Below are 18,330 nucleotides of genomic sequence, written 5' to 3'. Positions count from 1 at the left end.
TGTGAGGGACTCAGCCCTGTAGTAATTAAATTACGTCTCAGTAGTGGAAGTCCTGTAGTAATTAAATTACATCTCAGTAGTGGAAGAGTGTAAATTGAATAGAGTGAAAGTAAATTTAATTTTGCATCATAAAGTTAAAGAGTTCATAAATATTTTCATCTTGAGCAACAGTTAAAGAAAAGTTGTCTTAGTTGTTTCACTGAAAGGTATAATGAAAATTTTAGTTAGAGTAATATATGTCCATGCTTTAGTACATTACAGAGAAACAAAGTCAAACTATTCTTGTTTTAAAAGTTTTCTTAACTATTGCAAAGTGTTACAGTAAAAATTTGCTTATGTAAAATTCAGAGTGAAGCAAAAGGACTAGAATCTGTTTATTGACTATACAGAGTTAGTTCAAAGAGTAATAGCTTTTAAAAGTAAATTCCAATACAAAAGAGGTTTTCCAGAAGTGAAATGTTCAGTATAAAATGTATGTGCTTGAGTATCTAAGTATTTTAGTATTTAAGTTTGATGGTTACGCAAACTACTTTTCTAAATGTCTCCCCTGGCCAAGTCTTTTTTTAGCTGCCTTGAAGTTATCTACTGGGCTTGTTCTCTTTTAAAAACATAATGTATTAGGGTGTAGTAGTCAAATAATTCCAGTGTCTGCACCAACATTGTTTATGTGGAGTAATATTTATTTGAAGAAGCAACTTAAACAGTAATAAGAAAGTAGGCAAAATTCATACTCGTGCTTTTCCAATACTTCACTGTTTCATTGCAAGGATAGGCTGGCTACCATCAGTATATATTTTAAACCGCTAAATGAACTTGGAACTGTGTTGTCCTAGCTTAAATATAATACTATTCACACTGTGTTTCTTTCTAGCTGCTGGGTAAGACATTAGGAAAAGAAGTGCATAGTCTGATTTACTTATCTATTTGACACAACGCACAGTCAACTCCTGTAAAAAGGGTAACTCTATTGATTAGCTTTTCCTCTCAACAGGACAATCCTCCCATAATGTACTTTATTTGGAAACTAAACTAAATTTAGTAAGAGGGTTAAATGTGGAAACATAGAGACAGCATTTTCTACTATTTAGGTAAAACCATACTAAATTACAGTAGTAGTGGTAAGGTTATAAGCAACTGTAGATGTGTAGTGTTCTGGTAGAAGAAATTCTGTTCTAAAACTGTGAGGTCATTCTACAATCAATTTCTTACAAAATTTATTAATTGAAAATCACTACACTGAACACTGATTTTTCTCTGTGTACTAGATACTAGATAATTAGCAAACCTTATAAATTCCAAAAGCTATCACTCCTACTTTCCATGAGATAGAACAGCTTTCCCCTTCTTTGGAGGAAAATCCACTGGTTTGAACATTCCATACTCTTATTATAGAATTATTGTGTCCATGTGTCATCAACCATTAGACATCCTCACATATTACCTTAAACTAGGCTTGAACACATTCAAAAACTGTTGAGAAAGGGCCCTAAACTTCCTCATTTGGTGCACTGCGTATAATTAACAGCAGCATGTATCTTGTTGACAAAGACTTCAAGACTTCATACACAACTATTCAAGTGGGACATTTTATTTTAATAACAATAACATTGTGAGTGATGTTTCTGTTAGCTGAGTGGTGGGGGCCAGGTGTCACCAAATTGCAGTAGTTTCTCTGGCTCCATATGCTTAGTATGTTCCCTTTTTCATAGACCCATGCACAACAACATCAGGCACATTATGTTGTATGAAGAGGGGAGTACATTTGACAGACATGAGTGGTATTTTTATGGAATAGAAGCCTTGTGTCTGCTATGCACAGTGAAGCTGCAAGACATGTAGCAACAGAGCAGAAATATACTGAGGGATTTTATATCATCAACTGGACCTCTAAAGAAAAAGCTTACAGTAACAGCAGCATAGCTTCAATAATTTTTAAAGCTTTTTTTTATTTTTTTACTGCAGATGTTTAACTTTTGCATAATAATCAAAAAGCACTACATTTCAGACATTTTTATATGTATGCGATCTGTCAAGGAATTTTACAAGATTTATTCACTCTAAAAATGCCTGTCTCACATCTTATAGTCTCAAAATATAGCATGATAATGAACTGGTTTATTGGTCATACTGGTAATTATTTCAATACTAACAATGCAGCCCAGCTTCGCACAGCCAGAGGACTTGAATGGTGTAGCATACTTTGTTTGGGGGCCATGAATAAAATTCAGAGAACAATATTAACTAAGCAAATATCATCCCTTTCATATAGTATATGCCTTGTAAGAGCGCATGTCAGTAAAGTTGTCTCAAAGTATGAATGTTATGTGTTCCTATTTGCATTGACATTTGGGGTAATATCTCGTGGCAGTGATGGGAGTACATAGTGTTGGAAATAATATTTTTACAACCAATTCAAATACTGTATGTGAATTTTGTGTGTGTGTGTGTGTGTGTGTGTGTGTGTGTGTGTGTTCAGAATGTATTGGAGGGTGGTTGACATGGCACAAATAAAAGAGGAATGTAAACATGATCTACATGTTCAGTTCATGTTAAAGAACTCCTCTTGTGAAGCATAGTATGGACTGTGAAGCATAGTATGGACTGTGAAGCATTATTGAGACTCATTGGCGCATTTCTTTTTCCTGGACTCTTTATAGCAGACTTCTTGGCCATGCCAGGCGAAAAATCGTATCCACTTCTAGGTTTGATTCAAGTAAAGCAGAAAGCTGAAAGACAAGTCGTCTACTGAAGGAACATACTGTATGTGAATAAAACAAAGATGCTGCAGTAGTTTTTCCAGAAAATATTTTACTTGAAGCATAAAAAAAGTAAAGACTCCATATGTTTTGGATTCACATTATTTTTTGCTATGAAACTGTTCTCAAATGGTTGCAAGGAAACTATTGGTTAAAAATATCTGATTATTTAAAGTTTTAAGTCCCACATCACATGATGAGGTGGTCCTCTTTTCATTATTGGTCACATTTATTATAATACTTAAAAGTTGGGTAACTGACTGCCCATTGTTCAAAAGATTTGCAGTGGATTAAGAACGCAAATTGTAGTTGCTAATGTGAGGGAAGCAGAAACTGGCTGGCTGAAATTGTCATCATATTTCAAAATGTGTCAATAGCAGAGATTCATTTATCAGTATTCCACATAATTTGAAAGTGCCCAATCATATAATATATTCCAACCCACTATGCAGAGAATCATGTTTGCATCTAAGAGGGTTGGAACTCAAATAGTGGCAACTATTTATTCACAACCAATACAAAAGAGTTACATGTTTGCACCTGTTACTGTCCTTCAAAGCAGTCACCAGCGTTGTGCAGAACCCATTGCCAGAGCCTGTTCTGTTCATGGTGTGAATGGAGTGGTCTACTGCCTATCGAATCTCTGGAACAGTTCTGAAGCGAATGCCACAAAGTGGTTCCTTCATCTTCGGGATCAAATCAAAGTCACAAGGACTTAAGTCTGGGGAGTATGATAGATGGTGCAGTACTTTCCAGTCCCATCGACCAAACAGAGCAGCCACAGCTTGTGCTGTATGCGCCTGCACATTGTGTGCGAAATGATGGGTGGGTTGCGCAGAAAGTGTCGCCGTCTTTTTCACAAAGCTGGTCGCTGGTGATGCTCCAAAAACGAACAATAATACTGTGCATTGATGGTCTGCCGTGGAGGAACATAATGCGTTAGGACAACACCATCACCATCGTACACGAGACTCAGCATAACTTTAGACTGCTCCATTGACACCATAAAAACAGAACAGGCTCTGCTAAAAGTATACTATGCCTTCCACATCGCTGGTAACGGGTTGTACACAACAATGGTGACTACTTTGAAGGACAGTAACAGGTGCAAACACGTAACTGTTTTGTATCGGTTGTCACTAAATAGTTGCCTATATTTAAGTTCCAACCCTCATATGTTTGACTCAAGGAAAGCAGATAGCTGGATGTTGAAGTCATATAGCACACTACTGTATAACTTACTTTATACAAACAAAGTAAAGCTGCATCCCATGCTGGGGTTTATTTTGTGCATAAAGAGTTGAATACCACAGGTCTTGGGTTTGCATGTTAGTTTTCCTTTGCAATTGTTCCGGAACAGTTGCAATCAACAGGATGACACTTGGATGACTTGCTTGTCCCTAACCAGTCATTCAACCTGGAAAAGGGGAGCTAAAGTGTAACATGGAATCCAAGACACATTTAGTTTGTGGTGAATCTCCACATGATTTGACAGGTTAATGCTAGGTTAAAAGAGAGAGTGAAGAAAAGTGAGCCAGCCTTCCAGTTTCCAAGCAGACATTTTACCTTTAGACCACTATACCAAATTCAAATTGTGTCACACTTTCCACACTCTCAAGTAACTGTTCATCTCTTGAATTATGGCAGCTGCATGCTAGTTGGCAATGGCATTGCTTTCACAATGAAACTATAGCTCATCATAACTCAGACAATTTGTATGAAATATTTGTAATTCACATATAAAAAGTTTCTTCATGAATCAGTGCATCCATTAGTCAGTTCCTGAGATTGGCCTGCCTGTACGGACGGGCATGTAATTCACATATAAAAAGTTTCTTCATGAATCAGTGCATCCATTAGTCAGTTCCTGAGATTGGCCTGCCTGTACGGACGGGCATGTAATTCACATATAAAAAGTTTCTTCATGAATCAGTGCATCCATTAGTCAGTTCCTGAGATTGGCCTGCCTGTACGGACGGGCATGAGGAGGTGACTTCAATTTATGTGCGAGGTGTGTTCTTCGGCAGCTACATACTGGCAGAGTTGTCATTCTCAGTTACGGTAGCAGTGCTGAGAGGCTTAAGCTAGTAGGACTTTTCCATGTCAGTCACATGGGGATCAAGGGACAACAGGAATGCCTTTTGAGGTTAAAAATTCCATGATGGAAGTGTCTGTGTAACATGGGGTGTTGTCATGATGCAGCACCCACTTGTCCGCATGTGCAAAGTTTCAGTCAAAATGTGATGTACTGTGAAATTGTTTACATTTAACAGGTCACCAATTTTCATTGTTAAATGTTGGTCTGATCTCACAAGAGCACACATGTGTTTGACATTTTTGAAGCTGATGGTCTCCCTGAGCGAGGTTTACCTTCATTGTGTCCTCAGCCTTCCAAAGCTGACTTGTGCCTGCAAAAAACTTGTGCTTTTGATAAGGAATATTCCCCATATGAATATTTCAACATTTCAAAGGTCACACTCGCAATTCTGTAAGTTTAGCACACAACTTGATGGCATGACATTGCTCTAAATTCCACTGTTCCATTTTTGTAATACACAACAAAAACGCAACTTCACTTATGTCTCTCTCAAAAATCGTGTGATGGCTTCATGGAGCCGAAACTCGGACTGAGCATCTGAAGGGATGAACATACTGGTCTACACACACAGTACAGCACTGCCAACTTACTCACAGTGCTGTCAGTCTCATTACTTTCCTCACACACCTTACATATAGGGCGTTCAATATTAAGCATCCAAGTGCCCTTAATTCAAAGAATTAGCAGAGGGAAAGGTGGTCTCTGGGTTCTTTACAACTGTAGCAATTTTGGTCATCCATTGATGCATACTAAAACTTGGCTAACACATTGAAATTGTTTTAAAAGCTAGATGGAAGATATCCAAAATTACCTGTACATCTGCATGCAAAGCTCTCTGGTTCATTATGCTGAATTTATTGGTGGAAACACAAACTTAAATGTTACAAAGTGATTACTGAAGATATTTGTTTTAAGTGAAGCCTTATATGGAAGCGAAAAAGATGGAGGTAAGTAATTTAAACAAGAAGGGAACAGAAGCATTTGGAATGTGGGGCTAGGGAAGAATGCTGAAGATTAGCTGGGTACACCGCAAACCAAATGAAAATGCACCAAACCAAATTGGGGGCAAAAAAATTATGGTACAACTTGAGAAAAGAAAGGATCAGTTGATAGGGCATGTACTGATATGTTTGAAGTGTATTCTGTATATAAAATGTGTACAAAAATATGATAAAGTTGTGATTTTAAACAAATAAATATCATATATTCATGAACAGGAAAGGAGCACACTATCATCTAAAATCGCATTAAATAAAATATGATGAAATTACCTCCACACCAAAAAGTACAATAGCTTTCACAGCTCCTTTGCAAATTTCCTGCATAGCTTGAGTAACTACTGGAGTTATCATACTGAATTTTGTTTTTTCTTCCACAAGATATGCATGGCTGATATCTAGCTCAGATACAGTCCGTCCCAAGCCCTTTGGGTACTGCTCAGTCACTATCAAAGGTATATTCAATATTTTTGCTGTTTTCACCTATCAAAAAGAAACACAATGGTACAAAAACATTAACTTACATAATCTACATACACTATATGAACAAAAGTATCCAAGCACCTGGCTGAAAATGATTTAAAAGTTGGTGGCACCCTCCATCAGTAATGCTAGAATTCAATATGGTGTTGGCCCATCCTTAGCCTTGATGACAGCTTCCACTCTCGCAGGCATATGTTCAATCAGGTGCAGGAAAGTTTCTTGGGGAATGGCAGCCCATTCTTCACAGAGTGCAGCACTGATGTTGGTTGGTGAGTCCTGGCATGAAGTCTGCATTCCGAAACATCCCAAAGGTGTTCTACAGGATTCAGGTCACGACTCTGTGCATGCCAGTCCATTACAGGGATGTTATTCTCATGTAACCACTCCACCAGAGGCCATGTATTATGAACAGGTGCTTGATCATGTTGAAAGATGCAATCGCCATCCCCGAATTGCTCTTCAACATTGGGAAGCAAGAAGGTGCTTCAAACATCAATGTAGGCCTGTGCTGTGATAGTACCACACAAAACAAGGGGTGCAAGCCCCCTCCATGAAAAAACACAACCACACCACCTTAAAATTTTACTGTTGGCACTACACAACTCTGGCAGATGACATTCACCAGGCATTCACCATACCCACACCCTGCCATCGGATCGCCACATTGTGTACTGTGATTCATCACTCCACACAACACTTTTCCACTGTTCAGTCGTCCAATGTTTACACTCCTTACACCAAACGAGGTGTCGTTTGTCATTTACCGATGTGATGTGTGGATTACGATCAGCTGCTAGACCATGAAATCCAAGTTTTCTCACCTCCCGCCTAACTGTCATAGTACTTGCAGTGGACCCTGATGCAGTTTGGAATTCCTGAGTGATGGTCTGAATAAATGTCTGCCTGTCACACATTATGACCCTCTTCAACTGTTGGCAGTCTCTGTTAGTCAACAGATGAGCTCAGCCTGTGCACTTTTGTGCTGTATGTATACCTTCACGTTTCCACTTCACTATCACATCGGAAACAGTGGACCTTGGGATGCTTAGAAGTGTGGAAATCTTGCATACAGACGTATGACACAAGTGACACCCAATCACCCATGAGTTCCGTGAAGTGCCGCATTCTGCTCTCTCACAATGTCTAATGACTACTGAGATCGCTTATTTGGAGTACCTGACAGTAGGTGGCAGTACAATGCAGCTAATATGAAAAACTTATGTTTTTGAGGTGTCCGGATACTTTTGATCACATAGTATATGTCATAGTTGCAGTAAAATCAGTAATAGACTAATCACAGTGTACTAAGAGGTATTAAAATATCAAGCAATTGCAACATGTTTCTCAGAACTAAACTGAGGCTTTAAAACCTTTAACATGTTATAAACAGTCAATGATATTTGATAAATGGATAACTTCCAAACATCCACTGAACAAGACCATGATACCTGCTATTAAAGTACATTAAAGAAACACTGACAGCATGTAATGTTCGTTAAAAGGCCACTTGCCCTCTTCCAGCCTCCCTTGCTTTCATACACATTCATTCTCAGACAAACAAAGCCTAAGTTGCTTGTATAATCTTTATCTTAAAATGTGGTGTTAACATAGCGATAATACCTAAACAAAGATGGACAACATTTCAAGGCATATGGCTGGGTGTTTTCTTACAAAGTGCCAACCTGAGATTCCATGATTCCATGTCAGTTCAATCAGGGGCTCCAGCTCATAGTCTCAGATTTGACTGTAATTCAGTACACTAATTCTACCATGTGTGGAACACTCGTGTACAAAGTATTAGTTTCCCCTGCCAATTAGATCCAGAATTATGACTTGTGAAAGAAGGTGGCATGACTCGGAAATTGCAACCCGCATCTGGCAATCTATCTTCAGACCCAACTTCAGGTCTTATTAAGTTTGGAACTATTCCACACAGTCCAGTGAAATTTTTACAACCCAGTAACATTCATTTAGAGAACACACTCCATGAATAAAAACAGCAACAATGTATTTCTGAAGGAAAATAAAAAATTCCAAAATGTGATTAAAAAAATGTAATACGTTAAAAAGTACATATTGTAGGTGCCCTCTATGCCAAATATAATTCACTCAAAAAGGGTATACATTTTTTTTTTGTGGTAAGCTTAATGTGGCCTAAACACACACAGAACTCATCATGCCCATATCAGTCACAAAAATTGAGTTACATGCACACGAAAATAAAAAAATTTGAAAAATTACCTGAAAAACATGGATTTTCGAAGTGTGGTAGCACAAAAAGGGCAAGTGGTATCCAATCCAAATTTCACACACTGCATAAGTAGACCATAATGATATATATCTCAAAATTTCAACATGTTATTGCAAGACATTTGTGTATAATGGAAGTTGACAAATGTACTTGGTGATGTGGCCATTGTTCCCCAACACAATTTTGTAAAAACATATCGTAAACTGTTCTGTCTCTTCTTATCCTCTCCCACAACTGTTTAATCACTAAGCAACAACATATAGACAGATTAACACAACCTATTGTTAATGTTTACTGCATCTTAACTGCTAAAAACCAGCCGATTGTGCTTCGAATAGAAGTTCTCCCATACTTTAGCTACTGTACTCTGTACATTGAGTGGCAAATTGTACTGTCTTCCTGGCACTGAGGTAGGAACTGGAACTGTCACAAGAATATGTTCAAAAGGAATCCAACACCTGTCTGCCAAACATGGCCAATGAAATGATCTTGCTGGTCCCATGAAGTTCACAAATGCATCACCTTCTGCTTCTGCTTCACAGCACTCTGCAACACATCCTAAATACCAGTTGTCATCATAAACAGCAATAACATAGCAACCTGGTTGTATGTTGCTGCTTTTGCTTCTGAATCCTGAGTCAGACACACTGTGAAGACACATGTTGTGCATAAACCTATAGTTAGAACTGGACAGTCTACTCATCTGCACATTGTCTGAGTCCACTCGAGAGAAGTGATGATGGCTCCTTGTCCCTGCAACAGTTTTAACATGTTCTAGTCTGCTCTTCGACTTAGTTCACCTCATCTTTCGAAACATAGACTGATAGTATGCCAGAGATATTTTTCTGTACCCAAGTAAATAATTGAAGAGGTGTTGGAATGTGACCTTATGTAGGGTGCTGCAGACTAGCTCGTGATGCCATGCACTTAATGGTAGCACCAATACCATCACATACATTTTTACCATGACTTGTTGCGAAAAAAAATTCCATTCTGTGTGAATCTGAAAATCACGAAGAACGTAAAGGCCCGCATCTCGTGGTCGTGCGGTAGCGTTCTCGCTTCCCATGCCCGGGTTCCCGGGTTCGATTCCCGGCGGGGTCAGGGATTTTCTCTGCCTCGTGATGGCTGGGTGTTGTGTAATGTCCTTAGGTTAGTTAGGTTTTAGTAGTTCTAGGGGACTGATGACCATAGATGTTAAGTCCCATAGTGCTCAGAGCCTTTTGAACCATTTTTGAAGAACTTAATCATGGTAATGCATGGATAAAATTTTGAGATTTTTACAGTTTTTGTACTGACTAGCTGCCCCATCACTGAAGTATTTCGCAAAATGTATGTGAGGCAGCTTGTTTTTCACATATGCCATGACAGTGTGAATGCGGGCATGAACTGCAATGGCATCATGAATTAAACAGTCACTAAAAATGCACAATTTCATGACAGACACATCACCTGTTTCACCTCTATAGTAAATCGCAAATGGCTGGAGAGTTGCTCGACTGTTGTCCCAATGATATCCTTGGATGGCATCTTGAACTATAAATGCATAATTTTCAGAAAAGTCTAGTATTACTATAATTTCATCTTGTTTCAAATTATCCTTACAAAACTGGAGATAAGCCGACTGTGCTGTTGCTGTGAAGCTGTGTGTGGTCAGTTTGTCCATTTTTTGACAACACATTTCAACAAAATCTTCCACTGTACTTTGCTTTGTTTCAAGACTTGTATGATCCATGTGTGTCCACTGTTTATAATAAACAAGTTCATTGTCATCCATAAGGAGTTCACCATACAGTTTGTTATTCATGTGTTCTGCAAGATTTGCCTTACCAGAACACTTTTCACACCAGTGTATCATGCACTGCTAGGAACTGATGTCACACCCTAGCAGCTTCATTGCACCTTTGTAATCCAGACCAGAATCCTTTATAGCAGCAAACATCAGCTTAGTATTTTGATGGGTCTCACATACACAAATATTGTGTGTGCCCCTTGCACTTACAGGCACAACCCATTTTGGACGGAGATTGAAAAAAGATGACAAACCTACTTTGGTATTGGGATACTTTTCCTTGAATTCTACATATGGTTCTGATATGTTGCATAGCAACAGCCTTTTTTGCATCTGTACATGTACATTTCCCATTTTCACCATTACATAGTCTTTTTTTCCAGGCATTATTCGGCTGTAGTCATTATTTTCATAAAACTCTGACACTAGCACCTTTATTTCTGAACTCAATTGCTTACCCTGAGCCTGCTGAAGTTGTGGAAGCACTCCATGGGTTACTTTTATTTTCCTAGCTTGCTTTGCCATATATGTAGAAACACTGAATTACTTTGCAATGTAGTCAATAGACCAGCTGGAAGGTGCAAGGGTAAGAATAGCTACTTTTTTCTGGCTTGTGGGTATGGCACATTTTTCTTTCAAATCACACACAATTTTGTCCAAATCAGAGCATTTCTGCATGATTTCTGTTCCTTTGGAGCAGATAGTTCTTCCCCTTCCACCATTAGTGTGACAGCTATTTTGTGTTTTAATTCCATTTGAGCTTGTTGTAGTTTTCTTCTACCATAGCTGGGCCCGTCTCTTTTCCCAACTTTGTGTGTCTTCATGGGAGACAAACCAAAAGCGGTCACTGAAGTATTTAATTGCTCATCCGCTGTGGTTGTAGGTGGCTGATGCTCTTCATCACTGTCATGTAAATTATAAGAATATAGTCTTCATTTTTTAGCAGTTTAACACACCTGGTTTCATGTTAAGTTCCATGCACTGGTTCACTTTCAATACGGATTTTATATCAATTTCTCTGAGGCTACACATCTCTATCTTCTTATGAATCCGAAATGGATCAAAACAACTTCTTTGTAGGAAAGAATACTTATCCAGAAACACTTTCATATGATGATAACAAGCACTAAACATTCCTGGAACTGTACTTCTTGTGCCCACAGGGTGTATCCCGGATCTCCATAGCAACAAATCTTGGTCCAATTCATCCAGATCATACAGTGCAAAGCGAATGCCACATTTTGTTCCACATGTTGTTTCATGACATTCAGATGCTTGTGCTCTACCAATACTGCAACTTGTTTGAGCAAAAGCACCACTAGTACACTCTTCTACCTCCATACTGACTTTCCACAACAGTAGTCTGAACTAAACATGAGTAATCTGTAATTGTTGCTTGTTTCCTTTGTTGTTCCTGCCTAACAATGACTCATTCTGTCCCTGTAAATTAGCATTGTTTAACTTTATGTTGCCTAATGGTTCCCAACAATTGCTGCAGCTTTATCTGAAACAAGCTGTCTGCATTATCACTGTTACTTGCTAAATCATGTTAAAAGAAACGTAACCAAATACATCTCTGTCAACTTTTATTGTACACAAATGCCTTGCAATAAGAAGTTGAAATTTTGCCACATATTATATTACGGTCTACTTATGCAGTGTTTGAAATTTGACCTGGATATCACTTGTGCCTTTTGTGCTACCACACTTACAAAATCCATGTTTTTCCCTCAGAAACAATGGCCACATCACCAAGTACATTTGTCAACTTCCATTATACACAAATGTCTTGCAATAACATGCTGAAATTTTGAGATATATATCATTATTGTCTACTTATGCAGTGTGTGAAATTTGGATTGGATACCACTTGTCCTTTTTGTGCTACCACACTTCGAAAATCCATGTTTTTCAGGCAATTTTTCAAATTTTTGTATTTTCGTGTGCATGTAACTCAGTTTTTGTGACTGATATGGGCATGATGAGTTCTGTGTGTGTTTAGGCCACATTAAGCTTACCACAAAAAAATGTATACCCTTTTTGAGTGAATTATATTTGGCATAGAGGGCACCCACACTATGTACTTTTTAACATCTTACATTTTTTAAAATCACATTTTGGAATTTTTTATTTTCCCTCAGAAATACATTGTTGCTGTTTTGATTCGCAGAGTATGTTCTCTAAGTGGATGTTACTGGGTTGTAAAAATTTCACTGGACTGTGTGGAATAGTTCCAAAGTTATTAAGACCTGAAGTTGGGTCTAAAGATAGATTGCCAGATAGGGGTTGCAGTTTCTGGGTCATGCCACCTTCTTTCACAAACCATAATTCTGGAACTAATTGGCAGGGGAACTTAAAATTATGTACATGAGTGTTCCACACTTGGTAGCATTGGTGTGCTAAATTTCAGCCAAATCTGAAACTACCAGCTGGAAAATTTTCTCAAATTGGTTGAATTGACATGAAATGACCCTTATACATCTTCCCTACTAAATTAAATAAAAGTCAGGCATGACACAAAATCTGAAACTGTGCAGATGATTTATGAATATAGGCAAGAGTGAAAAACAGAGATGTAACAGAGGTATCACAGCATGGTCATGATCCTGAAGTTATCTGTGGTGAAGTGGAAGGAACTTGATGACAACTGTGGAGACACTGAATGCTGATATGCCTGTGTAGATTTACATATATAAATAGATATAACTGAAATTCAGTGTGGCCTGATTACATATACACAAAGGATATTGTTTAGAGATGAATAAATGAGTGATTACCATTGGTAGCATTATAGGAAGGGTATCCACAATATACGAATATATCAGCGAATCCTAGTGCTTCGAGCGTGCGTAACATGGCTAATCTTACCGCTCAGATCTATGAATACGCTGCAAGAATTTCTAGGTGCCTTTTAAACATCTGCTATAAAAACATTCAATGTCTGCCACGGTAATTTTTCAGTACGGTATGAATTCTAAGTCAATGGGCCACGGCTTTCAGTAGTTTAAACAAAGTTATGAAGTCTACACCCGTTTTTCCGTAATCACAAATATCTGTATCCATACTCTGCAAGCCACTCTGAAGTCCAATGTAGAGGATACCGTACTTAACATTGTTCACATTGTATCAGTGACTACAGACTACATGTGTTCTCTTCGTGTACTTAACAATCATACCTACAGTTTCATGCAATCTCCGTTTAAGTTTAACAAACTAAAATACAATACCTGACAATCACAGACAAGATAAGATCACATTACCATTTTATCAGCCACGCTGATAACCGCATCGTAATATGCAATGACACCTCTAAATTTTTCTTGTACATCACACATGAAAAATGCGGTATGATCTTCAGACAACTGGCCATTAATTCTCAAACTGGCCATCTCGGAAAACAAAAATGCACGTGCTTTGTTGCAACACCCTCCACGCAACAAACGACGCAACGCACTGAACAGTTGTTGCATATATCACTGATCTTGAGTTTCACCAAACCACAGACATATATTACATACACGCAACAAGTAGAAAGATCTCTGGAACGAGCATTCGGGACATGCTAGATTGATCGCGGTGACACTTCTCCATCACCTAAACGACGATGTATTCATGCCCAGTTTCTATCGTCGAGGATGTTTTATTTCTATTTTTTTTTCGAGCGCCATGGATCCTTGGTCGAGTGTATCGCTAGGATGTCTATCGACCTTGGTTTTGGTATCGAATCTGAGCGCTGTGAGGCATCCATTATCCCGTGTCCCCTTAGCACGAGCTCGCTTCTCGTATACTTACTACCGTAAATTAATGATCCTTAGAAACAATGTGACTCGTTCTTGTTATTAATACCTAATTACTTTCAAGCATATAACTGTGGCTAACGAGACTATGTTCATTTCAGAAATGCTGTTTGCGAATACGCAATCATTGTGTATGCCTCAATGAGTGCCGGCTGTACAATCTTCATTTAGTAGCCGGTTCAGCTCTATGCTCGACATAGCGCGAGAAATACATTGTACGAAACCAGAATACTGCGTAACTGGAAAATACACTTGGGATAACTGAACAGGCGATTTCTGGCTGGTTAACAAACTTAACCGGGGAATAAGTTTCCAAGATGGCAGGAATAGTGACACATGCAATTGCAGACAGCGATCACTAGATTTTGGATGAATCGTTCATGAGAATGAGGCAGGAAAAGAAAATGAAACGACGCCGATTCCCAATTTATATCCAAATTTCGCTTATCAATGGCACCCATCTTCGTCTTTCCACTCTTGTATGTGAGAACCTGAAGCATATGACCGACAGGTGAGACTATTTCCTTGTTTTCTAAAATAGTACTGTTATTTGTAGTAACAGGCATTTGATTTCAGTACTTTGCGAATTCCGTTTTGTTATTTATGTAAATAAGACACATTAAAATGACTATTCGTGCCAAAATAGTCTGATTTATCTGGCGCGTGCTTAAATTCCTTCCTTAGTGGAAGGACTGTTTCGTTTCATTTAGCAGTGCTGAAGAGCGAACCTGTCGGTGTCGCTGCTTACATATCAGTCATGCAGTGAGCTGACTTCACAGTCGCACCCACACACCTTGTTCAGGACATATACTATGGTGACGGTGTGTTAACGAAAGTTGATAAGTACACTTACTGAAAATGTATTTATTCTTTCAAATGCGTCAATGAACAAGTGACAAAAATGAAATCAGATTGTAATATCCATCAACTGCCAGTTGCAATAATTGTCCTCGCATAACAGTTCCACTCGAGCACAGATCCTGGAGGGTGTACATTCCTTGGTGACGAGTGCGTCATCCAGTTGTGTGTGCACATGAGAGCAGTGGGCATGTGTCTGGAATGAAATGAACCTTTTTCTCGTGATTGTGGGGTGGTGTGTATTTTTGGACATGACAAAGTGAATGTGGAGACAAACAGAGAGCCGAAAACAAACTTCTGTATGCATCTGTGAGAACTTACATTAAGTTCGACCCATGAGTTCTGTGGAATTGAAGTTACAGACTCTCGAAAAACGTCTCTGTATTGTACTGTGGCTCAGTTCGTACTGCCATTGTTTCTTTTCTGCCCCATGTCTGTGCGCACCACACATTCCCACTATTTTGCCTATCAGCAGACATGTATACCAACGAGTATCAGATGAAGCTAACTTCGGCCAGCCATGAATGGCTCTGGACAATTCATGCATTTTTGTGACACATTTGGAGAGCAGAGCTCGGAAGCTGCAAGAAAGTGTAGGCGTTCAACTTGTGTGACAGATGTTTGGGTTTCATGTGCTTCGTTGTGACGTCAGTGTGAGCGCAGGGTGATGAACGCTAATGGTGGTGGCGCATGATATCAGCGGGTGGATGTATGGTTTACCTGTTGTCACGCATGAGGCTGGTGACAGTAGCGGCAGGAACAGCCCTGGCTGAGAGTTGCATGAAAAGATGTAATCTCGAAAAAAATGATTAAGCGCTCACAAGTTTCTCTGTTCAAAGTTCACAGACGTACTTGGTCGCAGAAGCACAGCATGGAATTCAGTCCAGACTTGATGCTTCGGCACAGCAGAGGTAGTGAGATCATGCAAAGTGTCTGTATTCGCATGAGGAAGATTTGGTCGCATGAACACGGTTTCCGAACTGTGACAGATAAGACCAGTGCCAAGGAGGGAGATGTCTGGAGCTCGACGGGAAAGGATACAGAAACCCAATGCAGAAGTTAATCTGGCATCAACACTCGACATGGCAGAGGCACAGGGACGTGAACACAAGTCCAGGAGCTGTGATGAACAAGCAGCCAGTTACATGGGAGATGGTTTCCAGAGCTTGACTGGAGATGTGCTGATGACACAGCTCACTGGAGATGGGTGTCTACAGCATGTGATGACTGAGAGGTTGTTATGACACAGGACTGGTATCTGAAGCAGATGCAGTAGCCAGAGCATGTGATGTAGTCTGCTGGCGCTGAGGTAGGGGTGGCCTGGGTGCTTGTGGTGAGTGCAGCATGGGCAGCTGTGCCAGCTAGCTGGGCAAAGCGAAGGAGGGCTGCAACACATTTGGCTGTGCAATGACAGCTGAGTGGTATGCAACGTCATTGGCAGACACAGGTGCAGGCTCTGTCTGACTGGTGCCAGAGGAAGCGTCATCCATTAACAGGTCTCCCTCCGGATCAAAGAAGCAAATGGCAGCAGCAGTGATCAAGATGTAAGCCGGCTTGACTCAGTCAATTGACACTTTAGTCGGCTTGCCATTGCATTTGAATTTAACGTTCTCTCCCTGCAGACGATGACATGGCGTGGACCTGAATGAGGCAGCCAATGTGGTGACTGTATTGTGTCAGTGTGCAGCATGACATCTATGCAGCACTGTAGGTTGCCGTGTACAAAGACTTTGCTAGTGGCATGCCATGTCAGTGCTTGTGGTCAGAGGCGGGCCATGTGGGCGCATGGATGTTCTGTCACTGGAGGAGCTGATGCATCACATAGTGATGGTACCTCCTCCAAACGTTGAAATGTGTGTGAAATCTTATGGGACTTAACTGCTAAGGTCATCAGTCCCTAAGCTTACACACTACTCAACCTAAATTATCCTAAGGACAAACACACACACCCATGCCCGAGGGAGGACTCGAACCTCCCCCGGGATCAGTCGCTCAGTCCATGACTGCAGCGCCTTAGACTGTTCAGCTAATCCCATGCGGTGGTACCTCCTCCATTAATCACCAGGGATGGCAAGAGATTGCCCATATACAAAGTCAGCAGGTGAAGCTCTGATCTCTTCTTTCAGTGTTACTTGCAAGCCGAGTAGTACCAGCAGGAGTGCATCTGCCCAGGCAGCACTGTGGCAAGTTTGGGCAGCTTTTAGTGTTTGATGGAGCCGCTTGACCATGCCATTAGATGCCAGGTGGTAGCTGGTAGTTCTATGTAACTGCACACCACACAGGCGATTTGTTTGAACACCATACAGTCAAACTTGTAGCTGTGATCCATTTTGATGTGACTGGGGCAGTTGAAGCATGCCACCCAGGTGTCGACGAAGGCTGTAGTGAGGATCCCGGCAATGATATAGTGATATCCGCTATGGACTTTGCTGCTGGCCAAGATGTAAAGTGGTATACCATCATCAGCAGATAATGCTTGCCTTGGGACAGAGGAAGAGGGCACATGATGTCAACATGGACATGTTCAAAGTGTCATGTCATGTGGTGTCGGAAAAGGCACTGATAGGTGCATGGATGTGCCTCTCGGCTTTGGCATGCTGGCTGATGGCAGTTTTCCTATAGTCTTGGCCAGACAAAACACATGGCCGTGAGCGACACAGTGGTGTTGATGATGGGGTGTGACAGTCCATGGACATGGTCGAAAGCACTGTACCTGAATTTCTCCTGGAGAAATGGGCGGTGTGTGCCTGTTGAAATGCTGCACAAAATTTTATGGGCAGACCCAGGAATGGGCACTAGCTTGAGCTGTAGGCCACTGGAGATGTCGTGCAGAGGCTGTCCAGTTGTTTACCATTGTCCTGCTCTTGGGCAATGTCCTCGAAGTTCACAGGAGGAGAGATAATGGCACAAGCATGGAACAAGCAGTCAGTAATGATGTTGGAGATTCTGGAAATATGGCGGATGTCCATGGAGAACTGCAACACATACTCAAACTCCCGAAGTTGAGATGGCGTACACTTGGTATTATTGTTCCGAAACACATGAGTTAAGAGCTTGTTTTCAGTGAAAATTACGAAGGGACGCGCTTCTACTGACAAGTGGAAGTATTTTAGTCTCAAACACATCAAGAAACTTATGATCATAAGCTCTCCCAGTGCACCGTGACTCTGAAAGCTTCCACTTGAAGAAACTGAGTGGCTGCCAGCTGCCACCAACGCATTGTTGAAGCACTGAGCCTATGGCTGTCTGGCTAGCGTCCACGTACATGGTTCAAATGTTCAAATGTATGTGAATTCG

At 40.3% G+C, this 18,330-nt stretch overlaps 1 protein-coding gene across 4 annotated transcripts in view; it reads right to left on the bottom strand.

Annotated features, from left to right (window-relative positions):
• LOC126299216 (isochorismatase domain-containing protein 1-like) overlaps nucleotides 1–14,069 on the bottom strand; it is a 43,791-nt gene extending 29,722 nt beyond the window's left edge. The window contains exons 1-2 of one of the 4 annotated variants that reach the window (XR_007552744.1): nucleotides 13,639–14,034; nucleotides 6,126–6,335 (exon numbers count right to left, since the gene is read on the bottom strand). Coding sequence is in view for 3 of the 4 variants with exons in the window: in XM_049991000.1 (XP_049846957.1) it covers nucleotides 6,126–6,335; nucleotides 13,639–13,848 (420 nt within the window). In the remaining variant the exon portion in view is untranslated. Of the gene's footprint in view, nucleotides 1–6,125; nucleotides 6,336–13,638 lie in introns of all 4 variants that reach the window. The other 3 variants (XM_049991000.1, XM_049991001.1, XM_049990999.1) reach the window with 3 other exon arrangements.
• Between the last annotated feature and the right edge of the window lie 4,261 nt (nucleotides 14,070–18,330).

Source organism: Schistocerca gregaria, chromosome X, assembly GCF_023897955.1.
Source record: "Schistocerca gregaria isolate iqSchGreg1 chromosome X, iqSchGreg1.2, whole genome shotgun sequence".
NCBI lineage: Eukaryota > Metazoa > Arthropoda > Insecta > Orthoptera > Acrididae > Schistocerca > Schistocerca gregaria.
The sequence above is the reverse complement of the archived record's forward strand: the minus strand, read 5'-3'. Positions and strand labels throughout refer to the sequence as shown.